Source organism: Gossypium arboreum, chromosome 3 (genome assembly GCF_025698485.1).
Source record: "Gossypium arboreum isolate Shixiya-1 chromosome 3, ASM2569848v2, whole genome shotgun sequence".
Taxonomy (NCBI): domain Eukaryota; kingdom Viridiplantae; phylum Streptophyta; class Magnoliopsida; order Malvales; family Malvaceae; genus Gossypium; species Gossypium arboreum.
In genome coordinates, this window is record NC_069072.1 from 16,285,865 (window position 1) to 16,304,366 (window position 18,502).

At 30.5% G+C, this 18,502-nt stretch overlaps 1 protein-coding gene across 1 annotated transcript; it reads left to right on the top strand.

The window, feature by feature from the left end:
• The first annotated feature begins 7,306 nt into the window (after positions 1-7,306).
• LOC108472873 (cyclin-dependent protein kinase inhibitor SMR6-like) lies at positions 7,307-8,341 on the top strand. Its single transcript, XM_017774432.2, has one exon. It carries the CDS (start codon positions 7,664-7,666, stop codon positions 7,988-7,990), a length of 327 nt encoding a protein of 108 aa, XP_017629921.1. The 5' UTR covers positions 7,307-7,663; the 3' UTR covers positions 7,991-8,341.
• Positions 8,342-18,502: the final 10,161 nt, after the last annotated feature.

The window sequence follows — 18,502 nt, forward strand, 5'->3', positions numbered from 1 at the left end:
ATTGCAACACTCCTAACCCGTCTCTATCACCGGATTAGAGTTGCAGAGTATTAAGGCACATATTAGAATAATTTACATCGTTAAACCATTCATTTAATAAATTAAATAACAACATTTGAATTTTTATTTACAACCTTAAATCAAGCTTACGAGGCCCTGAAAATGGCTTGGGAACAATCCAAGGCTAATTTGAATCAAAATAGAAAAAAAATATATGAAAAACTTGAAAAATTCTGAAAATAGGAGTCACATGACCGTATGTTTAAGCCGTGTGAAAGAGCCCAGATCGTGTGGCTCAAAAACATGGTCATGTGGCCAACCATGTACAAATCGAAATATGTGTCACACGGCCATGTCCCAGGCCGTTTGAGTATTCGAAATAAGGTAACTTGGTCGTGTCACAGACTATGTAACTTTCTGAAACTGTGTGAACAATCTTACATTTAAAATTAAATTGACACACGACCGTTTGACAGCCCGTGTCCCAGGCCGTGTGCTATCAAAATGACTCCTAAAGTAAGCTAATTTAACAACCCTTTCTTACACACTAAGACAAACCATTTCCAAACACTTTCACACATTAAAATACAATCAAACACACCTAAAACATGCCAAAATCAACCAACCTATGTGTCTAACCAATATGCCCTTATTGGCACCATATATAAACAACATTTAACAATCACAACAATTCATCTATTCAAACCATCGAACTAAAAATGTACATGCCAAAATTTGTTACCATATGGACATCTACAACTACCATTAAACATACCATAACTTCACATTACCTAGATGTCAACAAAGCATATATGTATAAATAATAACTTTGCACAAAATTTTATTTACAACCAATGTGCTAAAACATATCCAAACATTTACAACATGAGCATCCTATATACATGCCACAATTAACCATGTTCAAGACTTCAAAATCTACCGAATAAAGACGATGGTAGGTGTGAGCTCCGTTGATCCAATTAACACGATTCAAAAGTTCAAAATCTACAAGGAAAATTATAACAGAAGTAAGTATATGAAATACTTAGCAAGCTTCCACAATACAATTTAACTTACCATACTCACTAAATAGTTATTTGAACTTATTTATTCAAGTAACTACAATATGGATCAATCATTCCAAGTCAGTAACATTTAAACGTATAGAAACTTAGAATTCGTAATTTGCTTACTCTAATGAATTAGTTCCATATTAGTGAAATTTTATTCTTCCGATGGATTTTTGTAAGAGTATTCAATACATAAGTCCAAAAATAGATGATACTTATATGAGCTAATCAGATACAAAGTAAAGGTGTCAGGTTACCATCCGGGCTAAACTAGTGGCAACATAGAAAAATAGCTTGGCCAGGGCTATGTATATATGTAAGGTTACCAGTCCAGTCTAAACCTTTAAAACGACAATGGATTACCAATATAGGCTAAATCTAAGTCACATGTATATCTGAGTCCGCAACAAATGCTGGAGTTTGATCCAGAACTATAAATCAGTTAGAAATCCCATGTACGAAACTTTTACTCGATCCATCGAAATCACTTCAGAATTTAATTTATTTCACTCAAACCATATTCCATTTTAGTAGATTAAATATATTTCGTTAACAACATTTAATAACAAATTATAACTAAGGATAATAGTGTGGACTTACTTGTAAAATGATTCGACTATTAGAGATTAATCAACAGTTTTCCCTTTTTCTCATATGTCTCTTACTCGTTGATATTCTTGATCTAAAGTATAGTTTAGTTTAATTAAAACAATTCAAACCAAATAAACAATTAATTTATGCATTTAAGTCCTTGTTGTCACATTTACAAATTTACTCCTAATATTTACCCTTTATACATTTTAGACCTTTAACCCAAAACTATCAAATTGAGCACAATTGAGTTCAAATCAAGCTAGCCAATTTTCATATCTCTCATGAACAACCCATATATTTATCTATTTCACAATATTTTCTTGAGATTTTACAACTTTAACAAATAAATCCTTAATCATCCAAACCAATAAAATTTACTTTACAAAGTAATATTATTTAACTATCAGGCTTACAAAACTATCATAAAACTTCAAAAATCTCATAAATTCAATAATGGCACATGTCAAAACATTTAATAGTTTTGTGAATTAACACCCGAGTTAGTTACACTTAATTACAAAGATCACAAAAACATAAAAATTACTAAAAATAGAATCAAAATTGACTTACATAAGTTCAAGCTTTATTCGTGGCTATTTTCTTTTCTCAATTTCGGCAAAGACCCAACAAAGACGATGATAACTTGTTTTATTTATTTATTTACTTATTTGCCCTTAGCTAACATATAAAACTTAACAAATACAAAACCCATAATTGACCACACCAACCTATTATAGTTTATTTACCATTTAAAGCCACCAAATCAAGTTACTAAAACTATTGGACCCATTTTACTAATAGCAATCAACTTTATCAACTTTTACGATTTCATCCTTTTTACTTAATTAACTATCTAAATGTTAAAATTTCTTAACCAAATTTTAATATGAATTTGTAATAACCCTATAAATAATAAATAACTAATAAAGTATTGACATACTAGTTGCAATTATGGTCTCAAATTACTATTTTCTACACCAATGAAAAATGGGATGTTACAAATATACCACATAACATATATACATAACAAGAATATACATAACATACATAATTTACATACATGAAGCATAACATAATATACCACATAACAGTCTCATACATAACAATAATATACATAACATACATAATATACATACATTAAACATAATAGACATACATCATAGTAATATACATAGCATACATACATAATAGTAATATACATAACATACTTTGGTAAAGAAACATACATAACAGACATACCTTTCACCTTCAATCTAAATCTCTTTAACCTTGAAAAAAAATATACTCTAGTCACGAATGCCAGCAAAAACAAAAAATTAGAAGTCAGATATAATACCAACAAAAAAAAAAAAATTGTCAATATCAAACAAGAAAAAGTTGTTTCCCTAAACCAAAAAATAGAATGTTAAAAAAAATTAGAAAAAAATTGTTCCCTAAACCGTATACCATAAAACTGAACGTTCCCTAAAAAAATTATCAGTTTGTAAGAATAAGTCAAAACAAAAAGGTTTTATTTAAGAAAAAAACAGACAACAAAAAGCCCAGCGAAGATGAAAAAAGCTTTCTATGATGAAAATATGACAATCTTAATTCGATGATGAAATAAAAAGCCCACAAAAGTAGAGTGAAATACCTATAATCGATGATGAAAATATGAAAATATTGATTCAAATGCAACAAATAGTTGGGTAATCGAAAGGGACGACTAATCGATGATGAAACAAGGTTTTTTTTCTAGTGAGATGGTGAAGAATTTCTTAGTTGGGTATGGGTGGGTAATCCAAAGGGTTTCATTTTTCTTATTTTAATAAATGATGTGTTTAATTTTTTTTCAAGGGGTCGGGTCAAAAAAAGGAAACATGGGTCAAAGGTGGTCCTGTGATTGCAGCACGTGGTGGTGCGTGAGTGGCCAACACTGCCACATCAACAACATGTTAGCGGCGTTAGGCTCAGGTACCAAACTAGTGGGTGGAAAAAAGTTTGAGTACCAATCTGGGACAAAAAAAACTAGAGGTACCAATCTGGGAGAATTGGACAAGTTCAGGTACTAATTTTATATTTAACTCTTTTTTTAATTTATATTTGATACTATAGTATTTAAATTATTTTTAATTAATTAATGTTTTATTATTAAAAATAATTTATTGATATTTATTTTAAAATTTTTAATAAGATAATCTTATAATTTAATACAAACATTAAATAGATATCAAAACCAATAATGTAAAAATATATTATACATATTAAATTATAACCTATCTATAATATGAGTGAATTTTGAATAACAATTAAATTTAAATGATTTCCCATAAATTTTAATTTTTTAAAATTTTTATAAATTTGATAACTGGTTATTCATGTGCATTTAAACCCGAACAAACATTCAATTAGAAACATACTTTTTAACTATTGTTAATTTTTACCTAATTTTAATAATTTTAATAATTTCTTATAACTAATTTTTAAATAAATTTTCATAATTTTTAAATATTTTTTAGTAATTATCTAAAGAACCACGTCTAAGATAAATTTGGATAACTAATTGTTTATGTTTAACTTGGACGAGTTGTTTTAAATGATTTTAAAAAATATTTATTTTAAGAAATTATTTAATTTTTAAAATATTGTTCGGTGTTAGAAAATTTTGGAAAAATATTTTAAACTTCTTAATCTTTAAAATGTCATATTAGCATTAGCATATGGTCCACATGGCATGCCACGTGTCACTATTTGGTTGAACTGTTAATCACATTAGCAAAATGTCACGGTCGTGGACAACCAATGTTAGTCAAGGGTTTCATTGTAATAGTAAAGCTAAGGAGGCTAGCAGGAACCTCAGTCATTCCTAAAATAAAATAAAAATCATTTAAACTCTCTTATAATTTATAAAATTTTAAATTAATGATAATAAATTATATTATAATTCCCAAAATAATAAAATTATAAAAATAATAAAATTTATAATTTAATTTCGCTCACAAAATTTTATTTCTAACTTCCTATAAGATTTTACTTATTGTTGCTATAAAGGTTGAACTGAGTCAAAATATTTTATAATTCTTTTTATTGTGGACTTCTTTTATCATTAACTTTTAATTGGCTTATTTTATTCGGTTGGGCTTGTAAGTTTTTTTTTTTTTTAAGTGAAACCCTAGTTGTTTTAAAAGCATGTAACCACCTTTTTGTAAAGTCAACTTCAAACTTATTTCCAAAAGTAAAACTTTATTAAAAGATTAACAACAATATTCAACTAATGTGATATATATTTTTTATTTTCAAATTCCTTATGATACCTCAAATTGAACTTTAAACCAGAATTTTATTTTTCCTTGAAACTTTCCTTATGATACCTCAAATTCCTTAGCATTCGATTGAATCAAGGTTTGTTTTCAGTCTTCTTACTTCGATTGTGTACTAAAACCAGTGATAAGCGTGAATGAATGCATGCATGACTCTTCATACTCCTTGGTACCACTGCTGACTGCTGACTGCTGACATGATCTTACCATGATTTTATTTTATTTTTTAACATTTCTTTTTTGTCAGAAGGGATACATTTTGACCTTAAAAACTACAGTTTTGCCAAAATCGCAGATGACTACCTCCATTAAAACCATCCTTTAAGAGCCCTCCATCTTTGTCAATCAGGTCATACTAGTTGACTTTTTATTGCATTCTCTTTTTGTTATTTGGATTTGATTCTTCTATCACATTAAGTCAGCGTTGCTATTTCCTTTTTATATATAGTTTTAAGGATTTTATTAATTTGTACTATAAATAAATTTAAACAAAAAATTTTAATTCTAATCACCTCATTCATCTACTAATATGAGGGGAATTAGTTACTCCATGAGAAAATTTCAAAATGTCGTTTTTAGAGACTGATTCGACCCCTCAATAATGGAAGATTGTCTTTCAGGAAGAGATTTTGGAAAGAGCAATGTACGGTTTATGAAGGAAGCGTCTCGATATGTGGACGTATAACCACCCACTAAGAGACAACATGAGTGTCTCACTCTTGGTAAGATTTGAACCTTTAACCTATGATATATAGGTCACGTGTTGGGGTATACAACACCACTTTGGAACGAATGACCTTAATGGCATAGGTCAGGGGTTCAAACCCCACCAAAAGCGAGACACTCACATTGTTTCTTGATAGATGGCCATACGTCTACGTATGATCAAGACACCCTTTTACGAATTCTACATACTCTCCGCAAAAAGAAACAAATCTCTCTCAAATAACAATATATTTCATTATTGAGAGATCGAGTACCTATCTCCCTCGAATATAACAAAGAGAAAATTATCAAACAATCATAAGAAAACTAGAAATCGAACAAGGAAAATTTTGAAAAAAAAGAAGATAAAAGATAATAATATATAAGAATAAAATAAAACAGGGAAACCATCAGGTGATCTCATCGCCCCACATATGATCTAGCGCCGCAAAATTTGGCGCCAAAATCCAAGTCAATCCGTAATCCCCAAATTTTTTTTTGGTAGATTAATCCCCAATTTTGTTAATATTACTGTATCTTTTCTTCAAAGGCTGCCCGCGGTCAGCTATTTTCACGGGCAACTCATAAAAATAGTTGTTTTTGCCGTTAGCTAATTTAAGTTAACTAATGAGATCTTGTTATTTACCACTATACCCAAACCACTAAATTATAAATAAATTCATGTTTTGGTCACTTAACTTTAAAAATTATAAAATTATTATTTAATTATTCAAAAATTTTCATTTAAGTCATTGATATATTTAAAATTTTTTATTTAAATTACTGGGTTCTTAAGTTTTTATTTTAAGTTTAGCTAGCGAGTTTCAAGTGGCTTTTCGACGATCAGTAAGATAGGTTGAAAAATATACCTTAGATTCAAGTTGATGTGATAGTCAATGTCAAAGATCAAATAAGAAATTTGTTTGGATTTTTGTTCACATATTCATGACGTTCAAAATTATTTCATGAAAAAAATGAAACTATAAGAGAGAAGGGAAAAATGAGCTTTCGATTGGTGTAGATGGTGCAAATGGAGAAAGCCATGCAACATTAATTTTAAAAGCTAAATGACTTAAATAGAAACTTTCGAATAATTAAATAAACATTTTGTAATTTTTTAAAGTTAAATAACTAAAACATAAACTTAATATTAATGACTTTTGATTTAATTTACCTTATTTGTTATTATTGATTAACTTCGAGGCCTAAGTATTTAATCAGTTATATTTAGGTTTTATCATATGCCTATGCTATAAATGAGTTTGATTTATTTTTTTAAATTTTTAAAATATAAAATATTTTATTCACTCATATCATAAATAAGATAAAATCTAGCATTATATATTATATTATTATAAAAATCTCTTACCATTCCAGTAATAATTGATATATTTTTATAAATATAATTTTTAATATAAAATATTTTCATTCACTCACAAAATAAAATTTAATATTATATATTATATTAATTTAATATTAAATTTATTTGTGGTTATTCAAATATATACTTATATTTATGCTATAGTAAAATTTAATATGAGTGTTTAGTTTTAGGTATGGCTTTGCTCATGTCATGTCACGAGTTTCCTCGGGTTCTCTTTTTATCTCTCACTCTCTCTCCCTGATTGGTATAAACACAACATTCAACGTTGCCCCCTCGTTTCCCCTATTACTTCCTCCTTGCAATTTACTGCCATTAATTTCTACTATTATTTTTGTTTATTTAAAGCCCTTTTCATTTAGCTGCACAACATTTCAATTTCTCTCATCTTCTTCCTCCCCTTCTTCTCTTTCTTCCATTTCCATTCCATAACTTTCCTTCTGCTTTTCTATTGATTCTCTCCGCAAAAAGAGAAAAAAAAGAAGAAAGAAAAGCCTAATCTTTATTCTTTCTTCTTTATTCGCTTACTTATTCCTTCCCAGTTAAAGCTACACTATTTATAGTTAAAACTTGAAACTTGGATTTGGGGTTTGTCTTTTTATCCAATCCAAGATATGGGGATTTCAGGGAAGCCTCAAGTGGATGGAGGGTTAGAATCCGAAGGCAAAAAATGGGTCATTGCTGGGATCTCTTTACGAGCTCCTTTGAAGTCTATTTACACACATCCAGTGGATGATCAGAGAGATAAAGATAGCACTGATGACAAAGAAGACGAATCCTGTTCAACCACTCCCACGGGACAAGAAGCTAGGATTCCAACCTTACTCACATGTCCACCTGCTCCAGTCAAGCGTAAACCTACTTTGAAGTGTAATTATGGAAATGTTAGAGAGTTCTTTACTCCACCAGATTTGGAGAGTGTCTTCATACGCCATGTTTAAACACCTAACTCAAACTCTCACCAAACCAAGCTTGGACCAATTTGCATAAAAGCTTCATAGCTTTTGCATCTCTACCTCTATTGTCATCTGTTTATCATTTTTTTTGTACTCTCACTCTTACTTTTTTTTTTCTAATTTAGGGTATTTTAATTGTAGTGATCACTAGAAGTTCACGTACAGAGGGAATCCATAAATAAATAACAAGTGGAAATTTAACTTCTTTTGAGTTCGTTCTTAGGTTTCCTTTTTTACCTTTTAAGTTTCTATATCTGTAGTAAGTAATTATTTCCTCTAGCTTCTTGTGTTAATTATCTATAATAGAGAAAAAGCATCCAGTTTTCAGTTAAGAAATGGTGAGCATTTGGGTTTAATTTTCTTCCAGTTTATATGATCTCTTTCTGCTGTTATTAATGTTATAACTTCTGCTTTGTACTCTCTTTTTGTTTGAAAGTTGAAACTGTATATGAATCATGTTCAAGTGGGGAGACACATGCAAGTCAACATCTAAGCAAAGTTAGAACTTATTCCAAAAGTTGGTAAAAAAAAAAAAAGGTTAGAGACTCACCCTAAAAAAAGTGACATATCCATCCTGTTCATGAGATCATCTTTGTAATAAATTCGAGCTTTAATTTCAACATTTGCAATCGTCACCACTTTGTAATGGTAAATCCCTTTTCAAATGGCAAGGAAGATGCTGCACGGATGCTTCACACAGCAGGTGATTGACTGAGACAAATCTCCTACAAAAGTTTAGCCCAAAGACCCACCGGAGAGAGGGGGGGCCGGTCTCTGCCATAATCCCATCTTTAGACTTAGAGCTTAGCTTTTGAGTGCCCCACCAAACATGACCGATGACCCCCCACCCACCTCGGACTCTTATGATAGTGGGAAGGTTCTTTGTAATGCTTTTCACCTTTTTGTGATAACTCAATCTCCCCCTAGAAAAAGGACAAAGAACATGTGGGAAGACTTGGATTAGAATCCTATGCAGGGTTTGAATGGACCTTATTTAACTCTTTGAACCCCTCAAGTTCTGCCCACCAATAATTGACAATGTCACTTGCATTTGCATATGCATCTCTATTTCTAAAAGTAACTTTAGACTACTAATTATTCAAATATTATTTTTTGAATTAGGATAATGGGGCTGGAATGTTTATTATCAAAAACAAAGTTAAACCATTTGTTTAAAACTGAAGAATGTGCAGGCGTAGTTAAAAAAATGACAAGGGGGTCTTAACCTAATTTGGGCTTAATTTTTATAAACTTTAAACAAAGCTTTATCGGGATCAGAGCTCTGAGATTGAAGCAATCATGTTTGAACACGTTTAACAAAGAGTACGAATCTCCTGGTGTTGGCCTCTAGAGGCATCATTTTAGATTAGTTTGTTATTCATTAAAATTAAACTAACCCAATAGGCCAATACTTAGTGGTATTGTTGGAGACCCACATGGGAGTATGGGTGGCTAATTTGTCATTGAGTGTTAAAAAAAAAAAACTTTTTTAAGTAATACATTCTTCTTGAGCCTGTTTTTCACCTGTACCATGGGAGGAGACAAGGGAACAATGGGGTAAATCATGCAAGAATATGCTGAGAATTAAGAGAGTCAAAATGAATTAATTACTATATGAGCTAAATAATTAACACTACATCAATTGTAAATAAAGGAGCATCAATAATGATGGATCCTTGTGATGATCAGCCTTGAACCTGGCATATGCCCCCTAGTTAGAGCTATACAGTCGGGTACTGAAATCTGAGTGTAAATCTCTACTACTGCCATTATATATACATCACGTGATATCCACCAGAACATAATGCAAAAATCATATCCCAATTCAATTCCTTTGCCACTTGAAATTGTAACACAGCTTTACACAAAGCCGTTTCCAAACCCTCTATAAATACTGAAAAAGCCTTAAAATACTGTTGGAGAGCGCTAGCAAAAACCTGCTCTGTTTTTTTTATTTATTTAAATGACGACACTTTTAGAAAGATGTGGTTTGAATGGCTGGTTGTCAGAAAGGGGTTTGGGTCTGAATTTGGCTAAAATTGAATGGAAGAGCTTATAACTCTGTCGTTTTCTCATGGCAAAACCAATGTGATTTGTTCGAGTTAGGGGGACCTGTCGTCCCTACCTACTCATCCCGGCATATTTTTGAAATTATCGACATTTTTAAAAAATTCTTTATACGTATTTATAATTTAATTCCATTTTTAATAAAATATTCATACAAATATATTGTATTAAAATTTAATTATAAAAAATAAAAATGATCAAGATAAATTTTTTTTAAATGCATTGAAAATATAGAATCTTATATCAACTAATATAGATTGGATCAAAACAATTAAATTTGGATGAGACACAAAATTACACAAACTTGATACAATAGTGAGAAGCATAGGGGCATGAGCAAAGGTGCAATAAGTAGGAGAGTGGGATGAAATAATTGGAAAAGAGTACAAGGTACGTAGCAAATAAAGAACAATAACAACATATTAGGTTGAGTCAAGTGAAGTGTGGGGACGTGTCTGTGATCAACAATGACCCAACAAATCTTGCGGGATGTTTACGTTGCCAAAACATCATGTGGGGGACACTTCAGACTTACACCTAATCTTTTTAACACCATGTTAATAATAAATTTATTTAACATAAATTATCTTTTTTATATAATATTTAAATCCAAAATGTGATATAAAATAATATAAATTTACGAGCTGTGGGTATGACAGCATAGCCAAAGCCAGTCCCGGCAATTTTGACCAGTGAAGAAGATCGTGTGTGGTGAAAGGTTATAGGCTTTGAATTGAATGGAACTTATTGACTGATCATGGGATAATCATTATCAACTATTAACCTTGGCTTGAATTAGAAATGATGGAAGAACATCAATTTATATAGAAAATTATTATACTTTTTTAATTTCAATAGAATGACTAACAATGATTAATCATGAAAAGGAAAAATGCACCAAACTTCTTTATTTTTGCTTTCTTGTCAATTGTCTATTTGACTTTGACACCATTCATTCAAGGTGGAAGGTTTCTTCGAAATTTATAAGTGTTTGCTTAAAATATTAATTTAGACAAAAATATTGAATTTCACTATTCTAAGACTAAATCTGGTATGATGTAATTTGTTTTCAAGTTTTAATATATTATTATTTATTTTATATATTATGTAGTTTATATCATAAGAAACATTAAATGTGCTATACTATAATACATATATTATAAATTATATTTTAAAAATAAAAAATAATATGGGTGAGTTTAAATGGGTTTGGCTTAGTCAACTACAAATATGGGTGGACTTGGGTAAAATTTGAGGCTCATATTCAAGTTGAGTCGAGCTTGGGCACCTATGCATGATATTGCTACAATGCATAGACTTAGGCCATACTTGATCTGTAACATTCCGCCCGGCGAAGCCCTAGTGCTTAAGCATTGTTTATAGAAGTAAAGAATGTAGAGTAAGTTTTGAGTAAGGTAATAAATCTGGTTAAGTATATGAAATCCATGGATGCGCCATCGAGTGAAGTCTCTGTTAGTTGAGCTTGGTGGTTTGACGGACTCTCCTGTAGAGTATACGCCACCCCAACGGTTAGACGAATATGTTGAATCTTTAAAGTTAAGCTCTAAGAGTTAAGTCCTTAGTGTTAAGTCCTCAGTTTGGAGGAACTGTCTATTATATTATTATATTATTATTTTAATTGAACGATTTAGGTAGCTTGATGAGAACCAGTTAAAATGGGACAAGTTACTGTAGATATCAGGACACACATTTAACATGATAGAGAAATTTCTTAGTCACAAGTACCAAAGGAAGGGTAGTGGGGTAATTTAATGTACCCACTAGGTTTACCTTCCATGTATTTCTGTATAAAGCCAGCCTAGACTTTTTGAGCAAGTTTATGATTTCTATGGCCACCATATTATCTTCCCAAAACTTTCTTTGCATTTTTCTCTCGGAAACCCAAGACCTAATACTGCTCGAAGATATGGGTCAGTTGTACTCAGCCAGCTCCATCGTTGTTAGCACCTGGTAAAAATCAATGAAACTCAAGTTCTTCCATAGTTGCTTACAAGGCCTTAAGGTTAGTTTAAAGTGTAAGGAAGGAAACTTCCAAATTCTAGGTTTCCTGTTAATGTTCTTGTAACTTGTATAGTTTTCTGTTAAAATGGTCTAAAAAGGTTAACTTTTAATATATAGCTCAAGATACCCTTGAAGGCTCTCGAGATAAGGGCAAATGTCCTACTGTGTAACCTAGTTGCACTTTTCTAGTGAGTTCTTTCTTACTCTATATGTGTGTATACTTTCATTTGTATATGGTCTGAGGTACGTATACCTAGTGAAAATAAAATGTTTGTGCAAGTGAGACAGAAGACGTTGTCAATAGTTTGTTTTGGTATGTCTGTGTGAAAGAAGTAAGGGTCTTTCTTTGTGTTAAGTCATTAACCCTCCCCTTTTTGCTTTTAAAATGAACCATATGGTCTAAAAAGAAAAAGAAAATGAATTCATGGCGATTCCTTCAATGAAATGAGCATTGAAATAGCAGATCGTGATACATGAAAATGGTTGTGTAGTAGGGCAAGTATTATTACAAACCAGATTGGTGAGGCATGATAAAGGAAAAAGAAATGAGTGAATGATATTGTCGAAACCATTTTATTTGAAAAAAAAGAGTCGACTTTGGTTTTGAAAACGAAAAGTGAGAGTCGCCACCAATTTTTTTGAGGTGTGATCGGATCACCTAGTAATTTGGTCATTTTAATAAAATATTTTAATTTACTAAAATAACGATTTTGGTCTATAGAATCAAAAAGAAAAACGGGTTCGGGAATTGGTTACATACGAGGAAGGATTAGCACCCTCGAAACGCCCAAAATTGGTACCTAATTGATTAATTATCATCTTAATGTCAAAAATTGAAAAGATTTTAAAAGAAATTTTAAAATACGATCCCTTTCTATGAATGTTAATTTTAAAAATGCTTAAATTAAATTGAAACGAGCATCAAAGGCCCTCTTGTCCCGATATAACAAAATGTCACATCCCGTAAGTTAGAATGCGACGTTTGAATTTTCGGGAATAAGTTTGCCTTTAATTTTTATCGAAAGCTTAGGTGTTTTAAAATCTAAAAGGATATTTGGCTATTTAGGTTTAACAAGAAAATTGAAACTCCGTAAGTTAGGGTACGATTTCTCGAATTCTCGAAACGCAAAATATTGCCTTATTTTGAAGATTTCCCTTTTGAATAATAACGAGCATGACACTTAACGATGAGCATTATTTTATTGGGGATAAAATAAAACAGTTTAGTATGGATATATATTAAAATAAAATTTAAACGCGCCTTTTGAAGTGATGAAATGAGATGGGATGATAATATGGAGCATGGAATAACAATTTATGAATAAACATTACAATAATAAATGACAATAATATGAAATCACGAACAAACAAATTATAGTACATATGATGGCAAGAATCACACAATGTACATTATTTAAATATCAACATTTATAATCAAAGAAAAAATGAAATAAATACTACAAAACAATTTAAGATAAATAATAAGACAATTTCAAATGAATAATATATAGAAAACAAGTTTAAAATAGATACTATAAGAAGCAATTTAAAATAAATAGTATAAAACAGTTTAAAATCATTAATATACAAAACAATAAAATAATATATAGAGCAACTTAAAATAAATAATTTATAAACAATTTAAAATGACCTATAAAAGTTTAAGATAAATAATATGTGAAAAATAAATTTAAAATAATTCAATATAAGTAATATATAAAATCTTAAAATAAATAATGATAAAAAGTTTATAATAAAATGAAAAAATTTAAAATAGTTTACATATAAAATGGTTTAAAATAAATAACGATAAAAATATTTAAAATAAATAATATGTAAAACAGTTTAAAATAACTAATGCAAAAAGACTTAAAATAAAAATATAAAATAACTTAAAATGATATATAATAAAACAATTTGAAATGAATATTATAAAGCAATTTTATATAAATAATACATAAAATAGTTTAAAAGAACTAATATGTAAAAAGACCTAAAATAAATATATATATATATATAACAATTCAAAAATGAATACTTAAAATAGATAATAATAATAATAATAATAATAATAATAATAATAATAATAATAATAATAATAATAATAATAATAATAATAATAATAATAATAATAATAATAATAATAATAATAATAATAATAATAATATAAAAGCAGTTTTCTTTTTTTTTTAATTAATTAAACAAGCTAAGGACTAGATTAAAATCAAATTCAAATTCAGGGGTCAAATTTATAAAACTAAAAGAGTAAACAGAAGGACTAAATTAGAATAAATCGGAAATACGAAAGGACGACGGGCATAAATAGCCTATTCTTTAGAAAACATGCAGATCTCCTCCCTGGCGGGTCAGGTCGCGGGTTCCTTCCCAAAACGATGTCATTTTGAGGCGTGTGGGGAGGGGAGTGAAACTACGTCGTTTCAATGGTTGTATTTAAACCCAATTTTTTAAAATAAATTCATTTTCAGCCTTCTCCTTTAGAAAAAAAAATCTGAAATCCTGCCAAACTCTCTCAACCCCTAAACCAAACACGGCTCTGGTGAACCCTCGCCACCGGCCACCTACGACGGCGTCGCTCTCCATGGTGGCCGAAAAATGCCGAAATGTCTCCTTGTTACCCCTCTTTTAAAACTCAAACTTAAGTCTAAGGGTGAAAACCCTAAAAAAAGGGGGAGAAAAGGCTTAACCCATGTCCCTTTGACTTCTCGTGTGCCTACTTCGAAGCATGAACAAAAACCCGAAGGGGTTTCCAAGACTTTCACGATGGAGGAAATCTCCGGTGACAATGATGCACGAAGGAAGCGGGAAAGTTTGCCCCTTTTTTATTCTTCTTACTTTTGCTTTTTTTATTAAAGATTTGTAAAAAAGAAAAAGAAACAAGAAGACCGAAAACAAGAAAAAAAATACCCTTTTAAACTTCTGTTCTATTTTCTTTTGATTCTCAATTGTGCGTAAAAAAATTACAGAGGAATTGATATTGCTCTTATAGTTGAAATTACAACACTTTGCTTTTGTCTTTTTGTTTTTTGCCATTTGTTTATTCTATTTGTCGTCTTTCGCTTGCGTGTTGCAGGTGGTTGTCAGAGACTAATGGTGGTGGCGTACGTGCGGCGCTGGTCAAGGGCAGAGGCATGCCTAGCATGCGGCGGCAGAAGAGGATAGGCTGGGGCTAGGGTTTTCTACTCTATTTAAAATTTTGGGCCAGCTGGGCCTTTAGGGTTTTCTAATTATTGGGCTATTTGGGCTTGTATTTTTGGGTTTTATTTTGGGTTAGGGGTTTGGGTCATTGTTGTTTTTGTTTTTATATGGCCTTGTACTGGACATTTGGACTTTATTATTTATTTGGGTTTTATTTCATAAATCGGGCTAGGCAAAATTGGCCCATTACAGATATGACTCTGAGTATGGGCTAAGGTTTTTGGCTAACATGAAGAAGGTTGTCTTTATAACTGCATGGGTGTAGAGTACACGCCAAGTGAATAGTGCCTAGAGTATTGTCTATATGTGTTTGGTATTTACCAACTGGCGAATTGTGTGATTGTGTTGGGATGGAAGGTCTTACTTGAATTGTATATGATTATTGAATTGTTTACCTTTGAAACTCACTAATTTCTTCGTACTTACTTAGTTACCTTTCCTTATTAGGCTTGTTGACAAAGTAAATATGTAACGACTTGAAAGTCAAGGGTGTCGAAAAACATACTTTCGAGACTCCATTTTCATGAATCGGGCTTATAATTTTTATTTATTTATTTTATTATTAAATATTTTAGAGTTACCTTAGAAGTGAATTGAATGATAGACATATAATTTAAATTAGTTAATATTCAATTAAAATACGGGGACCAAATCAAGTATGTGACAAAAAAAATTTAATGTATATTAAATTGCATGGTGAAAATAGGGTAAAGGACTCATTAAATAAATAGACCAATTTGATAAATTATTGATAGTGGAAACGTATGAGTATCATCATTTATAAAACAAAGGAAAATGTTAATAAAGGGATATTAAATAAAATAAAGAAAAGAATGTTAGTGGGGAAAGGGATGTTTTCTTCTTTCTTTATTGCTGTCGAAAACCATCGAAGCTTAGGAAAAAGCTTTGTTATTTTTGTTACTAACCTTGAATGCATATAAGTATTTCTCAAAGGGATTTTCATTTTGATTATATTTTTGAGTTGGGAATAGATTAATTTAGCTATTCAATATGCTAAAATGTAAAAATTTTGGAAGTAGTGGATAATGCCATAAATGAAGTTTAAGTTTTCTTTGGATTTAATGAACTTTTATGCATAGATTCTTTATGGAAAAATTGTTAAGGAAAATTTCATAATTTGTAAGTTAGTGATGTACTGAATATTTAGATTGAGCTTGCTGTTGTTGGGAGAATTTTTGGCATGCAAGGGTTGTTTTATTTGTATGTTTGTTTACTGGAAAAAAATAATTAAATGAAGAAAGGATGTTAACTTCAATTGTCATTTTGGTGTAGTTGTATGATGAGTTTAAATGGAATTGACTGTTAGGGATGTAGCTACTGTTAAATTCCAAATGGCATGGTATTAAGTGATAATTTCAAGAGTATAAGGATCGCTTGGGAATTATATAGATATGTTTATAAATATATTCGGGGAGATGAGGAAATTATTATAAACATTGAATGGACTAGTTATATTTTGTGGCATTGTTAAGAGTTTTGGATGTACCATGAATGATGCTTGAATGTTTTTGTTGTTAGTAGAAGAGTTTATAAGTTGAATGATGTGCTTTAGATTGGAAGGCCGCGTGATTTGGTTGGTTTGTGGCTAAAGATTTAATTGTGGTAATTATGAAATTTATGGGTCGTTATTAAATATTTGGTTATTTAAGGACAACTTAAAATCAGTAGGAATTTAGCACAAATTCTTTTAGCTCAAATTCTATATGTTGATAAGGTTAAGGAATTTAGATTAAATTGTATAAATGCCATAACTTGGGTTATTTTTGCAAAATGATATTAAATGTGAATTATGTTATTTTCTTTCTAATGTTTTAAGATAATCAATTAAATTAATTAAGTTATATCATTATATCTAGAGCAAGAAACGCGCAATTCTGTTGTTAAATACAGGAAGGGAAAAGTGGTTGAGTAGATGTCGTTGAATACCAGTTGGCACTGCACGAGTAAGTTCGTGGACTCGAACTTAATCTTCTAATTGTTATTTAAATTAATTAATGCTAAATTAGCTCTTGATATAAAATGTATGTATGTTATCGAATTAATGTTAAGGAAAATGAATGAGGAATTTGTGGAAGTAAATAATTGTCCAATCGTCGATATATTCGACTAGAGCTAGGCTCACTATGGATTTTGTCGATATATTCGACTAGCGCTGGGCGCAATCTTTGTCATCTTGTCTGACTAGTGCTGGGCACACAATCCTCAGTTTATCCGACTAGTGCTGGGTGCAAACACCGTTGGTTCATCCAACTAGAGCTGGACTCACAATCATTATCGTCAGTATATCCGACTAGCATTGGCTGCGAATATTGTTGGTTTATCCAACTAGAGTTGGACTCACATTCAATACTGTAGGTTAATCCGACTAGCACTGGGCGCAATCTCTTTTGCGGTTTACCGCTAGGCATCGAGTGCCACAACACTAATAGATCTTGCGATAAGGTTACTTGAATTATCGAAAAAACTGAAATCTTATTCGGTTAAGTTATAATTTCATATTAATATTGATTGTTCTTGTGTTTAATAAATGGAACCCATTAATAGTAAATTGATTTACATGTTGCAGGTTAGATAAATAGTAGAATCGGACTCGGCATCCCTCAAGAATCCCATACTTAATGTTGGTGACGTTTTCTTTTGTGTTTTTTGGCATGTACCTAGGATTGCAAATTTAATGATAGCATCCCTTTTGTTTAGTAAGTTCTACGGAATATGAATATTAAGTTTAAATAATTGTAAATAAATGTTTAAAGTTTTATGCAATACTTGAAAGTAATGTTTGCTTAAATGATTTGGTCATTTTGGTGATTTATCTAGGTTGTTTAATTGCTAGATAAAGTAAAGCTATTCTTTGTGTCACTTGGGTTGTGAATTGAATAGGAATGATATATGTAGGTTGTGCATTTAGAAAATTCAATGGTTTGTATATTTGAGTTGATTGAAATACCTATAGATGGCATATTGGTTGTTGATGATTTAATATATGCCTATGATTATTCATGAATTGTTTGTAAAATATTTCGATTAGTCGGTAATACTCTGTAACCCTACTTTAAGTACGAATACAGGTTTGGGGTGTTACAAAAGGAACCTCCAAAGACTACGCCAAAGGATAAATCATCACCGTGAGATTTCTATGTATTTTCTATTATGTATGACATAGGGGTGTTG